The sequence below is a fragment of the Cucurbita maxima genome, unplaced genomic scaffold (genome assembly GCF_002738345.1).
Source record: "Cucurbita maxima cultivar Rimu unplaced genomic scaffold, Cmax_1.0 Cma_Scf00007, whole genome shotgun sequence".
NCBI classification, from domain to species: Eukaryota; Viridiplantae; Streptophyta; class Magnoliopsida; order Cucurbitales; family Cucurbitaceae; genus Cucurbita; species Cucurbita maxima.
Window position 1 is genome coordinate 4,193,202 of NW_019272023.1, and position 22,698 is coordinate 4,215,899.

At 35.2% G+C, this 22,698-nt stretch overlaps 3 protein-coding genes across 5 annotated transcripts in view; 2 read left to right on the plus strand and 1 right to left on the minus strand.

The window, feature by feature from the left end:
• LOC111481464 (THO complex subunit 4D-like) overlaps positions 1-5,149 on the plus strand; it is a 6,052-nt gene extending 903 nt beyond the window's left edge. For all 3 annotated transcript variants that reach the window (XM_023126881.1, XM_023126882.1, XM_023126883.1), the window contains exons 2-7: positions 1,146-1,392; positions 1,726-1,869; positions 1,958-2,026; positions 2,487-2,674; positions 3,034-3,084; positions 4,557-5,149. In XM_023126881.1, the coding sequence (XP_022982649.1) occupies positions 1,195-1,392; positions 1,726-1,869; positions 1,958-2,026; positions 2,487-2,674; positions 3,034-3,084; positions 4,557-4,824 (918 nt within the window). In that variant the 5' untranslated portion in view covers positions 1,146-1,194 and the 3' untranslated portion in view covers positions 4,825-5,149. The remainder of the gene's footprint in view (positions 1-1,145; positions 1,393-1,725; positions 1,870-1,957; positions 2,027-2,486; positions 2,675-3,033; positions 3,085-4,556) is intronic.
• A 143-nt stretch (positions 5,150-5,292) lies between these two features.
• LOC111481461 lies at positions 5,293-8,690 on the minus strand. The gene is made up of 5 exons (XM_023126879.1): positions 7,712-8,690; positions 7,433-7,491; positions 7,195-7,323; positions 6,804-6,939; positions 5,293-5,937 (listed from the first exon to the last, which is right to left on the minus strand). Exons 1-5 carry the CDS (start codon positions 8,408-8,410, stop codon positions 5,569-5,571), a joined length of 1,392 nt encoding a protein of 463 aa, XP_022982647.1. The 5' UTR covers positions 8,411-8,690; the 3' UTR covers positions 5,293-5,568.
• A 3,063-nt stretch (positions 8,691-11,753) lies between these two features.
• LOC111481462 (GDSL esterase/lipase At5g37690) lies at positions 11,754-14,718 on the plus strand. The gene is made up of 6 exons (XM_023126880.1): positions 11,754-12,001; positions 12,227-12,354; positions 12,471-12,597; positions 12,879-12,991; positions 13,289-13,538; positions 14,362-14,718. The coding sequence occupies exons 1-6, from the start codon at positions 11,758-11,760 to the stop codon at positions 14,583-14,585; spliced, it is 1,086 nt and encodes a 361-aa protein (XP_022982648.1). The 5' UTR covers positions 11,754-11,757; the 3' UTR covers positions 14,586-14,718.
• Positions 14,719-22,698: the final 7,980 nt, after the last annotated feature.

Sequence of the window (22,698 nt, forward strand, 5' to 3'; positions counted from 1 at the left end):
TTTTTTTTTTTTTTTTTTTTTTTTTTTTTTTTTTTTTTTTTTTTTTTTTTTTTTTTTTTTTTTTTTTTGAGAATGTTCGATGCGATCGGGATTATCTCTTTTGTGATGTTTATAAGAGAATGATTGATATTTTGTGCTTATAGATCTTTAAAGCGTTGTAGAAGTTGCAATCGAGCGAGGATGTTTGGTTTTTGCATAATGAATTCTTGTTTCATGCGTAAATCTTTCATTAATACAATTTTCCATGTGCCTTTTGACTCTATGTCCAGTTTTAGTTACTTTTTTATACATATATTTTCATGATAACAAATGTTGGTGAATGTAGATATTGTTTTAACTCTTGGATGGTTATTTTCTTTCTTCTCATGCGTATATTTCCTGCTTTTGTGTTTTAGATCTGAAATCTGAAGTTAATTGGACTGTCTTGAATTTGTCTCTTTTATAATCTCATCGATTTTGGAAGTACATATGTTGTACATGGGCGTACTGGAGTTAGTAATCATTGACTGGCATTTCTAGTTTCTAAATTTTTATTTTTTTTAACAATATGTCTACGACGATACGTTTTGTTTGTATAATTTCCGAAGTTTAAATATCGGAAAATTGGAGAACGATCTTAAACAAAACATAAGAAACGATGATTACATTTATGGTCCATCAAATCATCATTATTGTCCACGTAACAGAACCTCAAAGCTCATGATGGAGTTTAGTTGGAAAAGCAACAGACCTACAGACTAGAATCGGATGATTATGCATTCCTCTTTTACCTTTACTAGTGTTATGAAGCACATTTGCAGTTATATTTGCATTTCTATGTAAGGCTACGTTCTTCTAGTCCGATCCATGTGTTAAGTTAAATACATAAAAATCTAGAACGTGTCTTTTGGTGGGTGGGTTATGTTAAACCTCAACTTTGAGTTGGTACGGCAAATTGTTTTAGAATATCTGCTTTGGCACTTCACAGTCTTGGTTGGGCTTTAGTGGGGAGTTTGTGTCTTGTTGAGGATGGATGTGGTGTTGGATGAGCAGGTCATTCAACTAATAGTGAATACATGTTACAGTTGATACATTGAATGAAGTATTGATTTGTCATGCTTCATGCAAATATCATAATGATTAATGTTTATCTTACCTTTCTGCAGGACTTCTTTTCTGTAGTTCTTCGAAATCTGTTTCCTCTTATTGAACCGGATGGCTACTCCTTTGGATATGTCTCTAGAGGATGTGATAAAGAAGAATAACCGTGAGAAGCTTAGAGCACGAGGTAGGGCTCGTCGTGGGCGTGGTGCAGGTGGGTCTTATAATGGGGGAAGAGCAGTAGTGATAGGGTCAGTTCGTAGAGGTCCGCTCGGCATAAATGCAAGGCCATCTGCTTTCTCAATTAGCAAGGCAAGCTTCAAACTGTGATGTTTAATGCATATGCTTGAGAACCTGATATTCCTTGAAATACATGCTCATGAGGATCTCAAATAACACTATAGTAACTCTAACAGAAGAGGATCAGTAAAATTGTTGTTCTATGGAGAATCTCATCGTGGGTCACCCTCTGATCCGATTCGTCTCCTGGTGTATTTGTACCATTATCTTTGCAAATATTGAATACGTGTGGGTTATCTGGGTTATTTTCAAAGGACTTTCAAGAGTGGAGAATTATATTCTTGTCAATTTATAAGCTGATATGTGTTTTCTCCGTCTGGATTCTTATCTGCATGCTTTCATCAGCCCCCACGCAGAATGAAGAATGTTCAGTGGCAGCATGATTTATTTGAAGACAGTCTTAGAGCTTCAGGGATTTCTGGAATTGAAATTGGCACAAAGTTGTACGTTTCTAACTTGGATTATGGGGTGACCAAAGAAGATATAAGGGTACAACTCAAGCCATATATATTTGACTAAAGATGCTTTCTCTTCATTTTTTGATTAATACTCTCTTGGAACCTGACGGTGAACTCAGGAGTTGTTCTCTGAGATTGGAGACCTGAAAAGATTTGCAATTCATTATGACAAAAATGGCCGTCCAAGTGTAAGTTCCACCGGTTTTTTTTGTAAAAATATGCAGTAATGTGTTGCCGTATAGCTTTCTCTGGAATTGAGTATTAACATTATTTTGGTAGTCATAACTGTTCTGCCATGAAATCAATATTTGCTTTTGGTGGATTTGACGTTGTCTATGCGCAAAATTCATCTTTACTTTGGAAGCTAGATAGTGCTGAAAAAAGCTATTACAAGGAACTTTTTACTAGAATACATGTAACAAATGCCGAGAAGTTAAAATTAATGAATAAGTTATATATTGCATGTTTTTTATATATCAAATTCAAATTTTCTTCATTTATCATTGTTATTCGTATTTTGTTTCTCTTAAGTTGGCAGGACATCTATAGCACATATGATAATCATTCTTCTGTTCCAAATGCGTTTGTAATAGTTAGCTCCCTTATCAAACTTTAGTTGGCTGATAAACTTTCCATTGTTTATTTAAGGGCTCAGCAGAGGTGGTATATACTCGCAGAAGTGATGCATTTGCTGCTCTAAAGCGCTACAACAATGTGTTACTGGATGGGAAGCCAATGAAGATTGAAATGCTTGGTGATAATGCTGACACGCCAGTTTCTGCACGCATAAATGTTACTGGAGTGAATGGAAGAAGCAGGAGAACCGTTGTTCTAACGTATGGAGTATCTTTCTCTCTTCCTTTTTGCCCCTTTTCTTATTTCATTTTAGTATCTTCATAACTAATTATTGTTTCCTGTGAATAGAAATTTGTACTTACTCACAGATAGGTCTTCTTTTTATAATCTATTTCATCAATCAGTGAAATGGTTCTTTTTCCTATTTGCAAAAAAACGTATTCATTTTTGTTCTGACTGGTCTTTGATAAATTTTTTAGTAGCAGTCTATAAATGATTTATTATCTGTATAGACGCTTGCTGTGTTGGAAACGTCCCCCTTTCTCTTACGTGCTCTCCTTTGATAATCGTGTTCTTAAAATGATTGATGAAATGATGGCAAAATCTGCTTCAAATGCAGGTCTGAATCTGGTCGTACTGGTAGCTCCAACGCGGTCAACCCTTTTCCTGGGTAAGTTCTAACTCGAGATTGTATTAGGCATGAAATTTTAATATTCAATAGTGGAGAAGCTGTTTTTTCTAAAACAAATTATTATTTATTATTATTATAATTGCATTCTGAGATTGTTTTACTGCTCGGTAGTTGGATTAATTTTGGAAGTCATTTGTTCTTGGTATTTATTCTTATCTCTGATTTTTGTAGGGCCTTTACAATTGAGAGTTAGATCTTTTCTATCTGTTTGGAAGTCAGGCTAATGAAAATTTTCTTTTTTCCCTAATAAAAATATTTTCACTTAGAAATAAACAGTTTCTTGAATTAAAAAAAAAAATGAGGATGCCAGATGTTAGTGATAATAGTGCAATGCTTTTTGTGTGTTTGTGTGTGTTTTTCTTAATTTTCATAAATCAACTGTTTATATATGCCTCTATTTTAATGAATTATATTTGAAAATTAATAGGCAGAAAAATGAAATGAAAACACAAAAACAAAATAATATTTTTCTTCTAGTTTTTATAAGCTTAAATTACAAGCTTAGTTCTTAAAATTTTAAAGATTGTTTAATTGGTCCTTAAGCTTTCAAAAGTTTTTGATTAGTCTCTAAACTACTTTCAATGTGTGTTTAATAGACCTCTTAAATTTAAGAAGTGTTTAATAAGTTCTTAAACTTTCAATTGTGTCTAATAGGTTATTGCCCTATTTGATATTTTTTAAAATTCACTAATCATGAAAATTTAGGGTTCAATTAGACCTGTAATTCAAATTTGTCTAATAGAACATATAACCTGCCTAAGCTTTCTAAAGAGGCACTTATTAAATACAATGGAAAGTTCATAAACTGAGCTTATAATTGTAACTTGAAATAATGAGTAATATTTTCATTTAGACCTCTTTAGGTAACTATTTGATTTTTGGTTTTTCGTTTTGAAAATTGTGTATGCTTTTTTTACAATTGTTAATATTGATTTTCATCCGGAAGTTAAGTATAATTTTAGAAACTAGAGATTAAAAAACAAATGGTTATTAAGTAGGATGTTAGTTGCTAGAATAGTAGGAAAGAGTTCTATTATAATAGTTCGCAAAATAAATTTCTAATAAATGGTTTTCTAGATGTGGTCATGAGTGCGTTTTGCTTCATAGTTGTAAACAAGTTTATTATGCATGGAGGAGTGAATGGTAAGAAGAAATGTAGGTTGGAAGTCAAAGAAATTAGTCACTGTAGGTTTTTATTCGATCACTTTGAAATTAGTCACTTGAGGTATCTAAGGGTTGTTGGTTTAATTCTCAGCACTTATTATATATGATGTAATATGTATTTATTTATTTAGTCATTTTTTAAATAGATATGCGTGGTGCTCAGCCTCAGCTACTAAGTTCTTAAAAAAGTGCACGCATGAGTTGGAAATAAAGTACTTGCTTAAATCGGTAGGACAACTTGTTTCTATTGCTGTCTGGTTTTATTGGAGTTTTTGGGTTTTGTATAGTCCAAGCCATCGTGGAGGGCTGAGGAGTGGTCGCGGTCGTGGGCGAGGGGGCTGGAGCCGTGGTCTAGGAGGTGGAGGAGGTCGTGGTCTAGGAGGTGGAGGAGGCCGTGGTCTAGGAGGCCGTGGCCGTGGCCGAGGGCGTGGTAGTGGTAGTGGTAGTGGTAGTGGTCGTGGTCGTGGCCAAGGAAGAAAGAAACCTGTGGAGAAGTCCTCCGCTGAACTCGACAAGGAGCTTGAAAACTACCATGCTGAAGCCATGCAAACCTGACCTGATTAACCAAATGTGTTAGCTGTAAGATAGAAGAATGTATGTCACACTCTCGTGGGGGGTGTGCTTATTTCGTTATCATTAGTTATTTCCATGCTTTTTGCTCTTCTGTAGTAGACTAGATTGTATTTTTCCTATTTAATGGGGGAGATGATGCTGTTTGACCTTTCCTTATCAAAACCTTTACCTCTTCGGTTGATCATGAACTAACCGAGCTTTGGGTTCATCGATCTCTCAAATAGGTAAATTGATTTATGTATAAAGGAGATTTCAAGTTTAGTTGCTTTACATTGTTGAGAATGAGAGTATCTTTTATTGTAGGGACTTATTGTTCAGATACTTAGTCCTCTGATTTGATTTGATTTGATTTCTTAATCTTAATATCAGATTTTCATTTCTTTTCTTGGAAAAACATACTCAATTCAAATGCAACTGTGATAATTTCTCCAGTAGAGGACACAGAAGAAAGAACAAAAAGAATCCACAATCAAGCCAAAAGAATCCACAACTCAACCACAATTGAATGAATGTTCTTGACACAAGGACATCACTTTCTTTTCTTATCTGTGTAATTGTTATCTACGCTTTGGAGTTTGGGGAATCTGCCCAATTGTAAATCATGACTATTTTACATTGTAAAAAGGGTTCACAAACACGAACAAGATGTATCCTATCCTTACACTCAAAATAACAGATGGGATATCTAATCTCAAAATCATTTAAACCATGAATGGAGAGGTGATGTTATTGAGATTGAGGGGGAGCTTCATCTGCTGTTGCTGTTGCTGTTGCTACTTCTTTTCTAAGACGAAGATCTCCTGATTCGTTTCGATGAAATAGCGTTTCAACCACTTCGTCCCAGTTCGTCCTGCCAGAAGAAGGTTTTGTCTTTGTCGAGGATTCTCCACTTTGGCTTGGAGGAGGCTCTTGTGTTTCGTCGTCTTGATGAGAAGCCTCCTCATCCTCCATCGAGTTCACGGCGTGAGGAACTTTCAGACTAACGGCTCTTTCCAAAGCATCTTTGTGCTCTTTCTCAAGGGTCTGCTTCCTCTCAAATCTCTGTACTTTGGGTGCTGTTGTGGCTGTACTACCACCACCACTTTCTTTCATTAACTGTGTGAAATACTTAGTTAAATTATGTAAAAGTACTTGCAAAGTATCACAGCTATTACAAATCTTAAACAAATGCAAAATAATGCCTCAGACGTTCTTAATGACGTTCTTAATGAAGATATCATACACGATATATGCTGTGCAAGTTCGATAGAGTATACATTTCTTTGGGCTGACATCAATAATTAAGTTTCATGGCTTAAACTTTGGGATGGAATTGGAGAAGAAACTCTGATCAGTATGATTTGGTTTTCACTCCGAAAAGGGACTAAAGAGTCTCTCTGCAACCGTCCAAATTCACCGCTAGCAGATATTGTACTCCATGGGCTTTTCCTTTTGGGCTTTTCCTTTTGGGTTTTCCCTTAAGGTTTTTAAAAGCATCTATGAGGAAGAGGTTTCCACACCCTTATAAAGAATGCTTCGTTCTCCTCCCCAATCGATGTGGGATCTCACACTCTTAATGGAGCTAGTAGTCACCTTCAAGGGCATACGAAGGAGGGTCAAGCGGATAGTATTGCTAAGCTTTGGCGTGTCACCAATAAAGCCAACATTTGCTGATGCTCAGACATGGTTAGAGCTCAAATGCTTATAAAAGGCCTCAAGATGAGAATAGATAAGATAAAAGATTGCTCTCCCATAGCCCCCTACTATTCTTGGACATACAATGGGTAAGCAATATATGACAGAATAGATACTCAAAAGGATGCACACTATATTTTCCCCTACACAATTACAAGATTGCTAGTAAAAAAACACTGGTTCCTCCTTTCGTACACCTCGAATCCAAGAGAGAGAGGATAACCCATAAGATTTTAACGAGAAACACTCGAGTCATTGATTAAGAAATGTAAAGAGATTATACTTACTTCCAAGGCCTTCCCTGCTTCTTTCTCTATCCATATTATACCATGATCAGACGTAGCATGACACGACAAGACAATATGTTCGAATCTTCCATCAACGGGAATAGCTGTTCTAACTTCAGGAGGAAACCTCCCACATCTGGGAAGCAAGAAGTGAAAGTATAAGTACAAATAAAAGAACAAACCACTCCACCAAACAAAATCCTTAAATCAGCTGAATTTGTAGTGTAAAGACCAAACACTGTCTTGTTTTGTGACATAAAACATGGCTACAAACTACAAGAACTTAATTTATGAAGATGGCTGTAGTTGAACTCAAGAAAATGACCAAAAAAGTAAAGAAATCTTCAACCAACATGAATAAGGGAGAAGGAATAATATGAATGATCTATACCTACAAAATTTCCTTTCGACGATATGATACATTCTTCCGGGCGCATACAGTCGTCTTTGATCCCGCAGTTTTCGACCCTCGGGTATGAAGGTATCCCTCAGGCAAACCAGGAACAATAGGCAAGGCAAACTGTCCAAAGTATCAAGGCCTGGTTTAAGAGATATTAATAGGAATTTTATTGCAATAGCTCTAAGATTGTGTCATAGATCCAAAATTTCAGCCCAAAAGTGATACATACCAAAAGATTGACTTAAATATATCTTCCAAAGGTGTGGCTGTTCTTGGCAAGAAATCATCCTGAATAAGAACAATCAAGCCATGTTTAAAAGAACATTAAGTTTTCTTTGATAACTAAAGATTACATACAAACAGAACGGAATTGAATAGCAACAAGCTTTAGATTGAACTCAAAAGGTCACAGAATTCTTAATCAAAGCCAAGCTGCAAGAGAATTGTATCAAAATCATTATAGAACAACCAACAAATCAAATGGGTTTCAGTAGAATTCATCCATTACCTGCAAGATGACAGAATTAATGACATCTGCATATTTCACAGCCAAATTAAGCGACATACACCTTGCCGGCGCCACCGCATAGCACCGGACTTTACTTCTCGGAATACCCCCTAATAGATCCCGATGGTTCACCACAATCACAGTCAACAACGCCGCCACACCAGATCCCAAGGAATGACCTGCAAATACCATATTGTAATCCGATCCACTCTCAACCCAAAGGCGTTTAAGCGTTTCAGATTCCTGCTTCAACAGCCAAATCGCGGATTTCAAAAGACCATGATGAACAAACCCACCATCAAACATTTGCATCCCTAATCGATTATCCAACAACAGCTTGTAATCACTCTCTTTCACAAGATTAAGACCCCGAATCGCAAGAACAATCTCGCGATGTTCGTGGTCGATATAGATTATGTAAGGCGGAGCCCGACCATTGGTCTGTTCATAAGTGACGCGCTTGATGAGCCAATCGGGGTTGGGGCGGTATCCTCCAGGAGGGAGGAATTGAGGGTTATTGAGATCGGATTCGTAAACGGCGAGGATTAAACGGCAGACTCGTGGGACTGATTCGAAGTCGTCGCAAGTGGCCGGTGGCCAAGTGGCGCTGTCGTAAGAGCCGATGTAAGTGCATCGCTTCCATGCCCATCTCAAGCAACCCAACACCACAACGCACTCGATTCCGCAGGAGAATGACATTTTTGGAGAGAAATGGAATGTGGGCTTGGTCGAATCGAAAATGGGTATTGCAGAAACAAAGAAATTTAGGGGAAATGATAATCTGAGCTTAGAGACAATGAAAAAGTGATTTGGCTTCAGTTTAATGGAAGCTTTGGAATGAGTTCGTCGTCTTCTTCGTCTGATTCTTCTTCTTCCAATCTGTTTCCGTCTTATTTTTTTCTTGTTTGCTTTGCTGTTGGTTTTGTTTACTGTAATTACAGAAAGATCCGTCGTCTTTTTTTTTTCTTTATTCTTTCTCAAGTTATCTAAGATTTTTAATACTGAAATATGAACAGAAAAAAGGGATTTTTTTTTTTTTTTTCAGTTCCAGAAAAAGAAAGAATGAAGAAGAAGGGAATTGATATGTGTTTTTGTTTTTGTAAATCTATTTATTTATGAAAGAAGGGGTTTTTTTTTAGTTAAAAAAGGAAGGGAATTGAATTATGTGTTTTTCCTCATGTATTTATTTATTTAATGTGTGATATCATATGAAACTTTCAATATTTATATCAACGCCCATGTTCTTGGGAGACCAATATTTGAATTACATTATTTAAATTGAGCATAATTTAGTTATATAGGATCGAGTCAAAGAAGAGGATGTGTTCTAGAAATGTCCACGAGATGAGGTAGAGACTTTAGCTATGTAGGACCGAGTAAAGGAGGAAGGATGGACTCTAGAGATGTTCACGAGTAGGGCGGAGACGGAGAAGGAGAAGCCTTCTCTATCCCTCTTCTCGTCTCCTATTTTAATATTCGTCCTCAAAATTCTTTATTTATTTTCTCATAATTTTTTTCACTATATATATATATATACTTGTCACAATCGCACTTTTGATGGCAGCGGACTTTTGATGGTGTGGTACTCACTTCTCACTTCCTAGCAACAAGTGAATTAAACCAATTTGTTATTGCGTCGCCTACGGCCAAATGACGGATGCTCGAGCCTCTAGCTCGAGTTCAAGAAGAAAGTTTTAGCAAACAGGGACATAGAGATTTCAAAAGAGAGTTTAGAAAGTTAGGTTTGAAAGATTGAAATTAGTGTTATATGTGATGAAAGCAAAAAGACGACAACAACGACTTACAACATATAACTATCGGGTAAGAAAAGTTGACAACTATATATATATATATATATATTCGTTTCAATTCTTTTAATGTAGAGTTACCATTTCCGATATAATTCTCAGTAAAAAATGTAGAACGAGTCCAATAATATTTCCCAAGTAAATGCATAAAGTTATAGCACGACATTGAATTATAATATTGCTTAAGTATAATCTCTATGGACTATTGAAAAAAAGTAGTTGATAGGCTGTAAGGGATTTTAGTACAAGGATTAAGAAATAATTGTTTTACGTTTGTTTGTGCCGTTTTATCTACATATTGTGTGTAGAGATTGTTATCGGGTCACCAAGAACTTGTCTAGACAAGAAATGGGACCGCATGAGTACAAACAATTGACAGGCACGTGGTCACTCCTTTCATGATTATGATTCTTGTACCATATAGAGATTGCTAGACAGTGACCAACTAATCTCTAGTAGTGAACTGTTTAGATTGACTGGGAAGCTATAAGGTCATGCCTTACATGTTATAATATACATACATGATCACTCCTTGCACGTATACGATATGATCTATACAATATGAGGTTGATGAATCAACAAATAATCAATCAATATTCAATCTACCCTCTGGGCCCTATGTCGAGACGAATGTCTCGAGCGACTTCCTTTGAAATGGGTTTTTCAAGGACATATTGGGCGGCACGGGAGTGCTGGTTTGCGCCACAGCCCGCATGTTAGAGGTTGCTACATACACCCGCTATTTGGTACGGTATTCGTAAATGGCACGACATGGGCACGGGAGGGCCAATGCCTCGATAGAACCCAGATGGATGGATGTTCGGGAAGTCCCGATGAGATGAACGACACACGTGAGCCCGTTCTCGATGGCATGAACGAGTGAGTTATGATGGCCAACAACACTCCGAGATTCGGGATGACGTTAAGACATATGAGCCATGTCGATGGAGATCGAGATGGCAAGATGAGACGCGATGGTGCATTGAGAGATTTTGGCCCTGAGCAGAAGCAAGGTCGAGCTGAATGACTTGGCCTAGTGTGAACGCAAGTCGGATGTGTCACAGACGATTGAACATACACGTGCAAGCGGGAGTGAATGACTAGTAGTAAGCATAAAAGTTTATGAGATAAAAAAAACATATTAAAAAAAAAAAAAAAAGTTAGTTGTGAGAGTAGAGTGAGCATAAAAGTTGATGATATAAAAAAGATATTAAAAAAGAAAAAGAAATATTCTGCGTTTCCTTTTAGTTGTTATTTGGAATAAAAAATATAGTGGTTTGTGTCGTCTACAAGAAAAGTACTTGATTCTCAATAAATAAATAAAACAATAATTAATTTATTTAATTTTTAATACAATAAATAGAATACAAGATTATTAAAAAAAAAAAAAAAAACGTTTCCGAATTATAAACACGCACGTGAATTATTGAAATTTGGAACTACCCGTTCCCTCCATATACTAACAATAAGAGTATTTTTTATGTGGGATCTCACAATCCACCCTTCTTGGGAGCTCAACGTTCTCACTGACACCCTATTCGGCGTCTGGCTTTGATACTATTTATAACCGCCTAAGCCCAATGTTAAATAGATATTATCCACGTTGACCTGCTACGTATCGCCTTCATGGTTTTAAAACGTGACTAGTAGGGAGAGGTTGTCATACCCTAATAAGAAATGTTTTATTCCACTCTCAAATTGATGTGGGATCTCACAGTCCACCCCCTTGGGGGCCTAGTGTCTTTATTAGCACACCGCTCGGTGTTTGCCTTTGATACCATTTGTAATAGTCCAAGCCCGACGCTAATAGATATTGTTCGATTTGGCCCATTACGTATCGTCATCAGCCTCACGATACGATAGAGAGAGAGGTTTCCACACCTTTATAAGAAATGGTTCGCTCCCCTCTACAGCCGATGTGAAATAGCACACATAATACAAAGTTTATGAATATTTTTATGGGTAAGATACCAAAAATAAAAATAGAAAGAAAGAAAAAAAAACCTAACAAAACTAACATTTGATGCATCAGTTGGCCAACTTGAAAGAAAGAAAGAAAAATTAAAGCCACTATTTCAACCATATTTCTCATTCTTTCTCTTCAAATGGGTTTGAATAAAGCACCAACCAAGCCATTGTTGAAGAAGTGGGCAACACCAAAAGGATCCCAAAATTGGCCTATAAATACTTCTTCTCATATTCACCACCAAAAACACACCAAAATTAGGGCATATGGCCATGATATCAATCCATGCCTTTGCTTCAATCTTTGCTATCATCTTCTTTGCAGGAGCAGCAGGAGCAGCAGAAGCAGCATCTCCTTTGGTCACCTATGTGTTTGGGGACTCCTTAACTGAGGTTGGAAACAACAACTTTCTTAACTCCCTCGCACGCTCCGACTATCCTTGGTACGGACTTGATTATAACGGTGGCCAACCAACTGGCCGATTCACTAATGGTCGAACAATCGGAGATATAATATGTACGTATGTAGTTCCACAACGACTGTCTTTAATATCTCGATATATTATTATATGTAAGTATGTATTCTCTCGATTACCTCACGAGACCGGTAGTATTAAGTAAGGATCTAGGAGCACAAACTCACCTCGAATTTATATGGAATGATTATTAATGGCATGCATATTTTTGAATGTATGTTGGATGTTAATTGTTTGATTTGAAGATTGATGAATTATCTTTGTAGCTTCAAAGTTAGGAATTCCGTCGCCACCTCCTTACCTATCACTTTCTCAAGATGACGATAGACTACTCCAAGGTGTTAATTACGCTTCTGGTGGAGCGGGAATTCTCAACGACACTGGACTCTACTTCGTAAGAATAATAATAAACTTTTTTCATATCTCAAATTCAAAACATTAAAAAATAAAATAACAATTTGACTTCACTTATTAAAATTACAAGTTTTTTTTTTTCTTTTAATTTTTCAGATTCAAAGACTATCGTTCGATGATCAGATCCAGAACTTCAACAAGACGAAGATGGCGATTAGAAGGAAGATCGGAGATGAAAAAGCTAATAAACATTGCAATGAAGCCTTGTATTTCATTGGAATTGGTAAAGAGTATTTTAGTTTTTTTGTTTTTTTTCTTTCTAATAAGGAACCGCGTAAAAGTATTATAATTAAATTTACCATTTAATGGTGAATTCAACATCATATCAAGACACGAGGTCGGTCTGAGTTAAATATTGTTTGATTTCTTACCAATTTTTGAGTCAAAAAATTAATCTAATTTATTTTGTACCTTTCGCTCAATGAAAAAATGGTCACGAGTAAAGAATGTAATTAGTAGGATGCAATGTTCTAAGATATAATATATTTGGTGTTGTGTTGGTAGGTAGCAATGATTATGTGAACAATTTCTTGCAGCCATTTTTGGCCGATGGGCAACAATACACGCACGATGAATTTTTGGACCTCTTACTCTCTACATTGGAACAACAATTTAAGGTGAGCGGAAATCTAGAATAAATTTATGTCTAATAAGTATCTTAATTTGAAAAATGTTAAATAGATTCACAGTTAACGTATTCATCATAATTAGAAGCTCTAGTCTCGTATCAAGGTCACAGTCAATATCGTCACTATCATCAATAATCGAACCCTTACCCCGGAATAGAAATTAAAATAAGTAGTGGGATGGAGACAGGGACGGAAAAGATTTCCTCATCTTTGTCCCATCTCACGAACATCTCCACCCGATCTAAAAAGAAGAATTTAATCAAACTTTTGATGATTTGATTGTAGAGGCTTTACCAATTGGGTGCAAGAAAGATGGTGGTGCATGGGCTAGGGCCATTGGGGTGCATCCCTTCACAAAGAGTGAAGTCAAGAAAAGGGCAATGCCTAAAAAGAGTGAACCAATGGGTTCAACACTTCAATTCGAAGCTCCAAACCCTCGCAATAACTCTCAACAAAACTCTTCCAAACGCTCATTTTCTATTTGCAGATACTTACCCGGTCGTTCTTGACCTCATCACCAATCCTTCGACTTACGGTACGTAATAATTCTGGTCTTTAACGTTTATTTTTTATTTTTGAAAAATTATTTAAATAGAAATCTGATCTAATGTCAGTGGATGGCTAATATAATATTTAAATTTTAGGGATTATAATGAAATAGATGTATAAGTTTAAAGAAATAATAATAATAATAATTGTTTCGACTTTAAACTTATATGTAACTATAGGACATAAAAGTTGTAACAGTTAAGACTCTCCACTAGCAAATATTATCTTCTTTATCCCGTTATGTATCGTTGTGATATCCCACATCGGTTGGGGAGAACAAAATACAGTTTATAAGAGCGTGGAAATCTCTCCCTAGCAGATGCGTTTTAAAAACCTTGAGGGAAACTCCGAAAGGGAAAGCCCAAAGAGGACAATATCTGCTAGCGGTGGGCTTGGGTCATTATGATCATCGTCAACCTCACAGTTTTAAAGCACGGGAGATGTTTCACACTCTTATAAAGAATGTTTCATTCCTCTCCTTAACTGTTCTTGCTGACAAACCATTAAGTATCGGGCTCTAATACTATTTGTAACAGCTCAAGCCTACCATAAGCAAATATTGTTGGTTTTAGCTCGTTACGTATAACCGTTAGTCTCACAATTTTAAAATGTGTCTACTAGGAATAGATTTCTACACCTTTATAAAGAATGCTTCATTCTACGATCTCACAAAAGTCTATCGAAACTTTCACATTCTGCTACATTAGCTATCTAATTACTAAAACCGAATAAATTAACGTTTTCATAAAGTTCAAAAATGAAAAAAGTATGCATTGTATAACCTAACTTTTTTTCTTTAAAATTTTCAGGATTCAAAGTTTCAAATACATCTTGTTGCAATGTGGACACAAGCATTGGAGGGCTTTGTTTGCCAAACTCAAAAGTATGCAAGAACAGACGTGAGTATGTGTTTTGGGATGCCTTCCATCCCTCTGATGCTGCTAATGCTGTCTTGGCTCATAAACTCTTTTCATCTTTATTCCCTTCTTCTTCTTCCTCTTCTCCGACGCCCTCTCCTTTGCCCTCCCGTTAAAAATTTATATGAACGTTCACCGATATCTCGATGTTTTGATATACTCAAAACTAAGTTACGATACAAATATGTATATTTCTATTGTTCTATGGTAAGTATATTCACGAAATGTAAGACCGTGTAGCCTTGTTTATCCACTTACGTCTTTATAATTCAACAATGAGAAAAACGAACAAATTTGAATAAATCAATTGCGTTAAAAAAAGAAAAAAAAAGTCTCTTTTAATCTAATTGAAATTGAATGGAACCCATGCACGAGCATAGGCTCATAGCCCAAAGCTAACCCAAATCAACCATATATGTTCAAATCCTTTACCTCGTTTTAAAATTTAGGTCAAATTTTTAAAAATTATTAAAAAAATTAGTTTTAAAAAATTTATTTTAGTTTTTAAAATTGGCTCGAGTAAAGATAGAGTACTAAATGAATTGTGGCCACGTTCAAATAAGAGTTGTTACGAAAGTATGAAATATGATCAAGAAATACTCAAAATAAATAGATAGTTTTACATATATTAACGAGGTCTATTTTTCTTTTCGTTAGCTCAATTATATAAACTCATGTAATAACTCTAAATTTCTACTTAGTTAAAGTCTCTTCGGCCCGAACCCAGGAATCCCTTAGATATGATACAAAATGGATCTTGTTCTATCGTTGATCAGAGATTTCTCTATGAACAATACGAATCGGAGTTTGAAGAAGGGGAAGGAGAAGGAGTCCTCGACCCGCAACAGATAGAGGAGGATTTATTCAATCACATAGTTTGGGCTCCTAGAATATGGCGCCCTTGGGGCTTTCTATTTGATTGTATCGAAAGGCCCAATGAATTGGGATTTCCCTATTGGGCTAGGTCATTTCGGGGCAAGCGGATCATTTCTGATGAAGAGAATGATTCGGAGTTCTTGCAGAGTGGAACCGTGCAGTACCAGACACGAGATAGATCTTCCAACGAACAAGACTTTTTTCGTTAGTAACGTCTCATGTTCTGTTAAAATGCGGAATGTATCTCTTAAAAGAAGACCAACATCTATAATATAAATGTTGAAAACATTTAAAAACATTTCCACCTAATATTAGAAATACTCGTATTTAGAGAGATTAAAAACAAGTCCAAAATAATTTAATGCAAAACAACCCATTCTAGCCTAAGACTAAGAATTTAAATATGAGTCTACCCTATACACATGTCAGAGTCTCAGCTTGCGTCATCCTCCGTACAAGTGCACATTGTCTTTACCTGAAAAATGATGTGGCACACGACCTGAGTATTTCGAAGAATACTCAGTAAGTGGCCCTACTATAGGGGGCCATGCAAATGCAAACACATGCAATCATGCTCTTGAGACCTATCTCTACTCTCGGGGATCTCTAGTCTCGGACAAATTGAATGTGTAGTACTTCCCTATGCATGACCTACACGTGCGAGTGTGAATCTCCAGGGGGCTCGCACACCCCCTGAACCCTCTGGTCAAACTAATCTGTAACGACGTCTGATGGTCGGTGGAACCCCATAATGTCATGCTCCCCATGAACACCATCATCATCATACTGTGCGCATCCGCACTCATCGTCTCTGGAGAAGTATCCCTATGCTTATGAACATACAATATGCATGAGGTCCCTCTAAATTCTATCTTATCGTCTCTTTGTTATACTAAGTAACACATGCTCGTTGGATATTTATATTAATATCATTTTCATGCTCTTAGGGTTGTGTCTTATGTCGATCTATTGACATGATGCAATATGACACTCATCATCATATACCATGCTTAATATGGAAAACATCAACATATTAAGACAAACGACATACAACCATCATACTCATCATATCGCCATAAAGTCCATAAAGCATATCAAGTACGCCATATATCAAACGGTAAATGACTTATATTCTTGATCAACATTTTCAATAGTTGGGTTTAATTCGTCTAAAACATATTATTTCTCAAATAAAATTTTAAATTATTTTAAAATTAAAATTATGTTGAGTTTGAAACCTCAGCTATTTAAATGTAATTCAACTCAAATCAGATTAAAATTGTTATTTTCGATTATAAACTAGATTTAAAATTTAAAAACATCAATATTTTTCACGTTTTTCTCTTTCGTCCGTCTTCCTGAACTGCAAACTTGCAACGAGATCATCTATGTTCTATCTATTATGTCTTATCTAAGTTATAAACTATAAAAGTAGTAATAATATGAGAATAAAAGTTGCCAAAGGGAGCATATAGCTCGATGGTAATTACTATATTCTCCTTCCATTTTTCTCTTGCATCTCATATTGAAATTTTAGCTCGTTAGCCTACTCAGTTTGTGGGGATATTAGCCTTAAATCATATCATTTACGTGAAACTCTAATAGAATTATCATGCACCATTAAACATAATTATTTGATTCTCAAGCATCTTATTATTTGTCGTCTGATTTAAAGTTTTGTCTAATGTCCGGGAATAAAATGCCCGAGAATAGAGTAACTGCGTTCAGTGTTGCGTGCTAATGATATCAGTATTTTATATAAATAAATAATATTTGTGCTCACTTCCCCCAATTAATTCCAACATTTTTACATAATTATTTTTAGGCTAGTTTGTTTATTTTTATTAAATCAAATTATTAAAATAATTTTAACAAATTCATTTATAAATACAATTTTCAAATATAAAGACTGATATATAACGTAATTCATTTTAAATTATCAAAGATTTTTAATTAAAAATTTGTAATTATAAAAACAAAACACTTCTATAGTAGGCTATTTAATTCGACAAAACACTTTTATTATATTAATATCGTAAAAATGATTTAAGTAAATATAAGCATATTTATTTATAATAATGGAATAATTTAGTATATTAACATTACTCTCCTATGTTTAAAAACTATAAATTTATTTTAAACATATTTATAAAAATTAAATAAAATAAAAAAAGAGAAAGTTTCCACGCTCTTATAAAAAAATATTTTGTTACTCTCTCCAACTAATATGGAATCCATAATCTATCCCTTTTAAGCATAGCTTCTTCGCTGTCACTCGTTTTCTTCTCTAATCAATGTATGATCTCACAATCTAGCTCTTCGAGACCTAGCGTTCTCACTAACACTCGTTCCACTCTCTAATCGACGTAGGATCTCACAACATTACTTAGCCAAAAACTGTCACCATCCATTCTTTCATCATCCAAAAAGTTCCCTCTGCTCATCCACTCGAAAATTCATCTCAATTCCAGTTGTAGACAAACTTACTAATGATGATGTAAAAGTCAATTTAATATGTAATTTATTCATAAGACCCGAAAGTCAGGGCATGGTTATTTGAAAATTTCAAATGCTCGAATTAAATGATTTCTTGGTTCAAAAAGTCTTGCTCAAATTGATGTCAAACGCGCTTCGAAGTTCTTCCAGCTCGGCTAAGAGGAAGAATTTCAATCATGGGTTTAGTTATTACAAGTTGAGCATTTCATGCTTTCATACTCTGATCATTTAATGTATAAGGTCATAAATCCGCTATTGATGAACATAAGATACAACAGGAATTCTCAAGGTTGTCCTTTTTAGGTTTTTTCTTTCGAACTTCGCCTCAAGGATTTTAAAATGCATCGAGAGGTTTCTTCCACACTCTTATAGAAAATGTTTTGTTCTCCTTCCCAACTAATATGGGGTCTCACGACTCTGATTTTCAACCTGAATCTACTCAAAATGTTCATGGAAGTTGAAACACGTCCTTACGATAGAGGGTCAAATTACCATTTTGTCCCACAGTAACATAACATTGATGTATTCTATTCATACATCACTCTTATACTTAAATAAATTTTGAATGAGTGTTGATATACTACTAATACAACGACCTTTAGATGGGAATAAACTTTTCACTTGGTTTCTAAAAAATGAAGAGATAGAGTTGAGATCGATTTTGGGAGCGTTTAGAGGTAAGTTAGGTAGACATGTTAGTTCCCGTTAAACAATCTTTTTATTACTTTAGCATTGAAAATTTTATTTTAGTCACATCTGAGTTTTATTAGCTCTACGACATGTTAATATTAATGGTTCCCAATAGAATGAATTGAACTGTTGTAAGTTGATGATAGAGAGTTCTCAAAAAGAAACTTTTCATCGTGATAGATGGTTTATGTTCTCGATCAATATTTGTATGATTGTGTTTATTTAATCTAATAAATCTCTAATATTATGAACGTTTAACAAAGGTTGATCAAATCAATATAAATGATATGATTTAAGACTAACATCCACAAAAAGTGAGTCGGGTAACTGGATTAAATACAACCAATCAAGCAAATTAATAACAAAAACTTCAATATGATAGCAGACAATGACAACGGGTAAGAACTAGAAGAACGGGAGGGGAGAGCTATAAGGGTGAGTCTTAAAACTCAACAACTTTAACTCGAACTCAACCCAAATTTAAGAGACCAAAATTATTTATTTTAGATTATAAATTAAATTTTAAAAATTAAAAAAATAAAATATCAACTTTTTCTCTGTGACTCGGATTAAAGGAAGAATGAGACTAACTTATTCTCGAAGTTACACTAAATCAAAGATGAAATAAACATGTAACATAAGAAAGAATATTTGAATGGAATAAAAGGTCCAAGTACCATTGTCCGGGGGACCGCTGCCATTGAAAAACGTGAAAAACATTGATGACAATGATCCAAAGGATAAAGCGGTAGCAGAGTTTGCACTGAGTAATTATCGTGGAGAAAAGTTGATCCTTCATCAAGTTGAAGCTGGTCAAATCATTCTGGTGTCCAGGCTCGAGTGGAACTTCTATTACAATCTTATTATCTCCGCTTGCCATGAACCATTATTGGTGTTTTGTAGTGCCATTGTAAAACAACGTATTTCATATGAATCTTATGACCTCATATCTTTCGTCCATCTTCCCTAAACTGCATAACTTGCAACAGGATATCTATGTTCTATCTACTATGTCTTATCTAAGTTATAAACTATCGAAAGTAGTAATAATATGAAAATAAAAGTTGCCAAAGGTAGCATATAGCTCGATGGTAATTACTATATCCTCCTTCCATTTTTCTTTTGCATTTCATATTGAAATTTTCGCTAGTTAGCCTACTCAGTTTATGTGGATGTTAGTCTTAAATCATATCATGCACCATTAAACACAATTATTTGATTTTTAGGCATCTTATTCTCAGACATCTTATTATATGATGCTTGAGAATAGAGTGACTGCATTTAGTGTTGTGCGCAAATGATATCAGTATTTTATATATAAATAAATAATATTTTTGCTAGCTCGCCATTAATTCCAACATTTTTGTATAATTAATTCTAGGCTAGTTAGTTTATTTTTTATTAAATCAAATTATTAAAATAATTTTAATTAATTAAATTTGTATTCATTTTAAATACAATTTTAAAATATGGAGTAAAAATTTCTAATCAATAGATAAGAGGTTGATATATAAGGCAATTCATTTTAAATTATCAAAATAATTTTAATTAAAAATTCGTTCTACAATTTTACAAATTTAACTTATCTTATTATTAATTAATTTAATAACATATTAACTAATAACTTAATATAAATAATTTATTATGTTAATATCGTAAATATTATTTAAGTAAACATAAACATATTTATTTATCATAATAAATAATTTAGTATAATAACGTTACTATTCTATGGTTAAAAACTATAAATTTAAATTTAAACATATTTATAAAAATTAAATGAATAAATAAATAAAGAAGAGATAATAGAAAATAATAAGGAAAGGAATAAGGGATTTAAGAAAATACATGCTTTTACTGGTTTTGTTAAAATAAAAAAATCATTACCTTAGCATATTTTCTTTTAGAGTTAAATTTGCCCTAACTATTCCAATCCGTCCCATCCGCAACACTACAAGTTGACATATATTATCTTATTCGGGTTTTCACACCCTTATAAAGAATATTTCGTTACTCTAACCAATTGATATGGGATCTATAATCTACCCCTTCAGGGCCCAGCATCCTCGCTGGCACTTGTTCTCTTCTCCAATCAATTGTAGGATCTTACAATCTACCTCTTCGAGGCCTAGCGTTCTCATTGACACTCTTCTAATCGACGTGAGATCTCACAACATTACTTAGCCAAAAACTGCCACCATCTATTCTTTCATCATCCAAAAAATTTCCTATGCTCATCCACTCGAAAATTCATCTCAGTTCTAGTTGTAAACGAACTTACTAACAAGAATGTAAAAGTAAATTTAATATATAATTCATTCATAAGATTCGAAAGTCAGGACATGATTATTCGAAAATTTCAAATGCTTGAATTAAACAATTTTTTGGTTCAAAAAGTCTTGCTCAAATTCCAATAGCCTGTTGATGTCAGGCGTGCTCCGAAGTTCTTCCACGGGTTGGCTAAAAGGAAGAATTTCAATCATCGACTAGCTGGAGTAGTTCATGCTTTGATACGCAATCATTTAATTTATAAGGTCATAAATCCACTATTGATGAACATAGAATACAACAGAAATTCTCAAAGTTGTTCTCTTTAGGATTTATCTTTCGGACTTCCCTTAATGTATCGAAGTTTACACACTTTTATAAAAAATGTTTGGTTCTCCTTCTCAATTAATGTAGCGTCTCATGGATGTATTGATTGACTAAAAGTACTTAATCTTACCTTCCGTTCATTCTCGGTTCTCGATGAAATAGGACGATTCGAATGGTGAAATGAATATTCTTAGTCGAGTGAGTGTTTGCTGTGAAGAACTCTCGGCCAAAATCGGACTACAAGCGGCTGATTTGAGCAAGTTTTCTTTCCTTTTCCATGCTTTTTAACTCGAGATTGAGAGCGAAAACAGAGAGAGTTTTGGAGTTTGGAGATTTTACGAGGAGGAGTTTGAGGTATAGGAGCAGAGAAATACCGTGAGGCGTTGTGTCAACAGGAGGTCACAAAATGGTGTGAATCAACGTGAATGGCGTTGAGTCTCGTCGGATTCAGAAAAGGGAAATCGATTTAGGGTTTTCGTGTTTTCTCGGGTAAGGAAGAAGAGGTATCGGATACGGGTCGGGTCAGCGACTGTACACCCGAGAACATGCATAGCCCAGCCAGTCGCTCACGGCCCACTGTCCAGCCCATTCTGTTTCGGCCCGACTGAAAACGTCGGCCAAGTGCACGCAACCAGACGGTCCACCTCACGGCTTCTTCGGCCTAAGTGGAGGTGAGACACGAATCGCGCCCAGACGAAATGTGTGCCTTCGGCTTTGCACATGTGCGCAAATGCGGCTCAGCTCCCCGGCTTTGTCTCTTCTCGTGGCTAGGGTCTTACTTCGGTGATTAAACTTCCAAACTTTGAAGTTCAGCTTGCTTTTGCTTTTGAGTTATGAATATGCCCTAACTATGTTATGTGGATGCTTATAGAAAATAGTTAGACGTTGAAGTTGTAGTATTGAGGCGATTAAACTTATCGTGATGAATTTCGGTCAAGGCAACCATGACTTTACTATTGGAGTTAATATGATGGTGCATGATCTGTAGCTTTTGCGTGCGTCATATTTGATGTGAAATATCGATGTTATGCAATGTCTATGTGTTTTTGTATTGTTATTAAATTTTTACTACTTATGCATGTAATCTATTACACTTGTTTCCATGAAATGAATTGAAACGCTATGAATTTACATAACTGAGCCATGTTATGAAATTCATAAAGGAAATGAAACCTAATATGTATCATGTCACGTAAGGTAAATCATGGGACCTCATGCATGTTTGTGTCATGTGCATCGGGATATTTTTCCTTTATGTTATGATGGTACGGACGCGTACATTTCGATATTATGTTCGCTATGATATTATGCAGACCTTTTCTTTTCCATGACATTCGGCTACGTGTAATGCGTTGTGTCCGACCAAGTCAGGTCTAGTGGGTTCGTATACAAGCCCACCTGGTGGGCCCATGTATGCATACGTGGGCCGCGTACGGAAAAGTACTACACACATCCACCGTGCCCAGATAAGAAAAGATCCTTAAACCATGTAAAGTAAATGAAAGATAGATCTCACTCATGTGTTTTGCAAATAACCCCAACAATGAAATACTAAGTCACAGACTACCTTAC